The sequence below is a fragment of the Nuphar pumila genome, chromosome 10 (assembly GCF_984573655.1).
Source record: "Nuphar pumila chromosome 10, dmNupPumi1.hap1.1, whole genome shotgun sequence".
NCBI classification, from domain to species: domain Eukaryota; kingdom Viridiplantae; phylum Streptophyta; class Magnoliopsida; order Nymphaeales; family Nymphaeaceae; genus Nuphar; species Nuphar pumila.
This window is the reverse complement of record NC_143258.1, coordinates 2806319-2810283: the sequence shown is the minus strand read 5'-3', so window position 1 is coordinate 2810283 and position 3965 is coordinate 2806319. Positions and strand designations below refer to the sequence as shown.

At 49.1% G+C, this 3965-nt stretch overlaps 1 protein-coding gene across 1 annotated transcript; it reads left to right on the top strand.

Moving 5' to 3' along the window:
• Positions 1–638: 638 nt before the first annotated feature.
• On the top strand, positions 639–3705 carry LOC149823250 (putative protein phosphatase 2C 24). The gene is made up of 4 exons (XM_090020000.1): positions 639–1441; positions 1626–1955; positions 2049–2154; positions 3243–3705. Exons 1-4 carry the CDS (start codon positions 947–949, stop codon positions 3518–3520), a joined length of 1209 nt encoding a protein of 402 aa, XP_089876126.1. The 5' UTR covers positions 639–946; the 3' UTR covers positions 3521–3705.
• Positions 3706–3965: the final 260 nt, after the last annotated feature.

The following is a 3965-nucleotide window of genomic DNA, read 5'->3' as shown; positions in this document are numbered from 1 at the left end:
GTGCCCGTGGAAAACAAAAACGTGTGGGACTTCCTGTGGGTCCCGGAGGACCACATGCTGTGTAAGAAAGCAAGAGGCCACGCCGGCCACGGATGGCGTGGCGAAGGCATATAGGTACACGTAGATAATATGGTAGGAGGTGGGGTCCACGTGTCGACATCGAGGAGAAGACGTGGAGGAGTGGGAACGGACGGAGCAGGCGTTCCACGTCAGACCATTTACCCGGACGGTGACGGGCAGGCTGCCCGGGGATGGGAACGTCCCTTCTGCCATGCGTCCTCCTCCTCTGTAAAATAGGATGCCCCATTTGGCGATCCCCCAAAAGAGAGAGAGAGAGAGAGGAGAGAAGAGAAGAATGAGAATGCGGAGGGGAGGTGGGATTGTTGTGGTTTTCTTTCCTCTTTGTGATCTTAATTCTTTGATCCTGTTTGGGATTTCTGGGGTTTGGCTGGAGGCCACGGAAAAGGATAACCCTTGATTTTCCCGCTCCGTGTTTGGTGCGAGGTAATTGCGGGGTGATTATTCTAAGCTTTCAGGGAAAATCTTGGTGGGAAAACGGTAGTTTTTCTCGTCTCTGTCTTTCTTTGAAAGGTGGGGAGAAATCTAGGGTTACTGGAGGAATCCAGGGAGAAATTTCGTTTTTTTTTTTTGTTTTTTTTTTCTTGTTTTATGGATTTGGTGGGAAGTAAGGAGGGAAATCTGGGGTTTTAGGAGATATTTGTTGGGTAATTTCTGTTTCTGCTAGGGTTTTCTTCTGCATCTGTTTTTTTTCGGTTCTAAAGTTTGGGAACGGCGCGTTTGTTCTTTTTTTGCTGGAATTGTGGTTCTGTAGACGGAAATCGGGAGAAAGATTGTATTTTGAGAATTAAAGGAAGTGGAGTTTTTGAATTTAAGGTTTTTGTTTTGGGGAATCTGAACGGCTTCTTTCCTGCATTCGTTTTTTCCGATGGCGGAGATCTGCTGCGAGGTACCTAGCGATGGAGAGACAGCGCCGGAGTGCGCGCCGAGCTCGACAGCGCTGAGGAGGAGGCGCTTGGAGATCCGGCAGTTAAAATTCGTCCCCGACATCACTGTGGCTCCGCCGGAGCGTCGAAGGAAGCGGCAGAAAATCGGTACTCCGGACGTGCCGCTGGAGTGCCACGACGCTGTCAAGGCGTTGCCCGGAGAGGGGAGCAAGGACGCCGATGCCGTTTCCGGCGACAAGAGGACTCAATTCGCGGCTATTACCAGCAAGGATACGACGGGCGCCGGTGGAAATCTTGCCAGTCCGCTGGAGGTTGACGACAGGCGCCCTAGGTTCGGGACGTCGTCCGCTTGTGGCCGGAGAAGGGAAATGGAAGACGCTCTATCGACTGTTCCGGCGTTCTTTCGGCAGCCGGGCTGCAATTCGGTGGCTGGATTTCATTTTTTCGGCGTCTTCGACGGCCACGGTTGCTCTCATGTAAGTAGGCTCCCGCACAGAGAGGGTGGGAGGGGGCGGGGTGAACCAGAGAGTATAAATTTCTTCATAATGGAGAGTTATTTCGTTGCCTTAGTGCCAGAAATCTATGTTTGCGGTTAAAATTTTCCCAATTAGGGGTTAATGTTCTCTGGATTAGGCTGATTTCGTGTTCATCTTCCTCCAGGTAGCCTTGTCGTGCAAGGAACGGATGCACCAATTTGTAGCGGAGGAGCTCGGTTCGCCGCCGCCTGTAGCCGAGGGCGGCGGGGATTTTCCGGGATGGAAGGAGGCGTTCGAGCGGAGCTTCTTGCGCATGGACAAGGATGTCTCCGGCCAGGTGCCCACCGGAAACGCGTGCCGCTGCGAGATCGGAACGCCCCACCACGAGGCCGTCGGCTCGACGGCGGTGGTCGCTGTGGTGACGGCGAGCGAGATCGCCGTCGCCAACTGCGGCGATTCCCGGGCCGTCTTGTGCCGGAATGGGGCCGCCGTCCCCCTTTCCTCCGATCACAAGGTGGGTCATCTCCCTCAGTTTTGCTTCAACTGCTATCGTTTTCCGTCGATTTTTGCCGGGCCTGATGGTTTGTTGGCTTTGGTGGTGTTGCAGCCGGACCGGCCGGACGAGCTCTTCCGTATCGAAGATGCCGGCGGACGCGTCATCTACTGGGATTGTCCCCGCGTCCTTGGCGTGCTCGCTATGTCCCGTGCTATCGGTAATTTTATTTCTCGCTCTTTTTTCTTTCCGATATTTTGATATTTTTCTCGTGATTGAAACTTGAAACTTAAAATCTGCATTTTATGTCAAATATCCCGATCGAAAATTTAAAAAAAAAAGAAAAAACGATATAATCTCTCAAAACTGCCGGGGCCAGTTTTTGTAATATTTTGTAGATTATTTTATTTCTTTGCATTTATGCTCTCATATACGTTTTTTAGTTTTATCTTTTATATACGCCGATATTCTGCCGCGAATTTTTCAGGTTTAAAACTGTTTTTTCATTATATCGCGAGATTTCCGGTACCAGAATCGTGATATTTTGCGTGGGAAAGTTCGAGTCCGAACTCCGGAATGGTCCCTGTTTTCTTCTGATACGGTTCGTCAAGAAGAGCGTATCGGTTTCTTGTTTTCATGGGACACCGTTTTGACCGTGTTTGGGTAAAAACAGAAAGTCGGAATTTTAATTGTAAATCTTTTATCCACCGGTGAGTTTTGCAAACGTGATCGGGTATCGGATATAAGGCCATTAGTTTGGATCCGTGTTTGCGATTTCCCCTATCCATTTGTTTATGGAGTAGCAGTTTGGATCTACGGAGTAGGGCTGTAAAACGAGATGAGCTGCATGTGATTCGGCTCGTGTTCGGCTCGCTGGAATTCCTCGTGAAACTGGCTCCACAAGCTTGATCGTGAGCAACGAGAGTTCAGCTGGTTAATTAATAATAAAGATATTTTACATATATTTTTTATGTCATAGAGTCAAGATGGTTGACGTGTTTGGTTTGCAATCCATTAGTACAGAATTTACATCCTTTTATTAGAAGTTTGAAACAAGTATTTATTCTGTAAATGAACCTTTTTGAGCTTGACTTGGTATGTTTTGGAGTTCAAATTCTATTATTTTCAACTCTGAAGAAATATAAAAAAAAAAAATTAAATGAGCTATCTCGTGTTCGGTTCATTTAAGTTCGGCTCGGCTCGGCTCGGCTCGAATGTGATCTGTTCGGTTCGTTAGGCTCGTTTACCGATCGTTGTTGTGAATGGCAAGGAACTGAACGTGGTTTGGGTTTTTTTTTTTTGTTTCAGGGGACAATTACTTGAAGCCGTTCGTGACGCCGGAGCCGGAGGTGACGGTGACAAGGCGGGAGAAGGGCGACGAGTGTCTCGTCCTGGCGAGCGACGGCCTTTGGGACGTCATGACCAACAATGAGGCATGCTCCATCGCGTTGAGATGTCTCCAGGGGGCCGACGGCGACCGAGCCTGCACCATCGCGGCCACCCTCCTGACCAAGATGGCCATCACCAGGCAGAGCTCCGACAACGTGAGCGTCGTCGTTGTGGATCTCAGGAGGACAATGGCGTAGCTTTTTTCGGGTTGGCTTTGTTGGTAGCGTGGGTCTGTACTTCATTTGTGTTGGGGCCCTTGGCCAAGAAGGGGAGCAAATGGTGTGGCTAATGTCACTTGTTTTTTAACCAATTTGTTGTCTTTGAAATGTAGAAGAAACAAGAAAAAAGAAGATATAATGAAATTGGTGAAAATCAAAAGCAATCAGAGAAGGAGAACTTGGGGACTTTTTTTTCAATTTTTGTGATGTCAACCTGATTTTATACTATATCCGACCAACTTCGATTCCTGGAAGCCTTGCAATTGGACGGAAACACGGTTTCAGTGTTAGTCGACGACAGGTATGAGACCGGCGGCTTACCCTGGATCGAGGGTGGGCTCAAACACCATCCCACCGGCGGTACCTTACCGGGGTCAACTGGCTGGAGGGAACTTTCCCATCCCTACAGGTGGCCCAGAACACA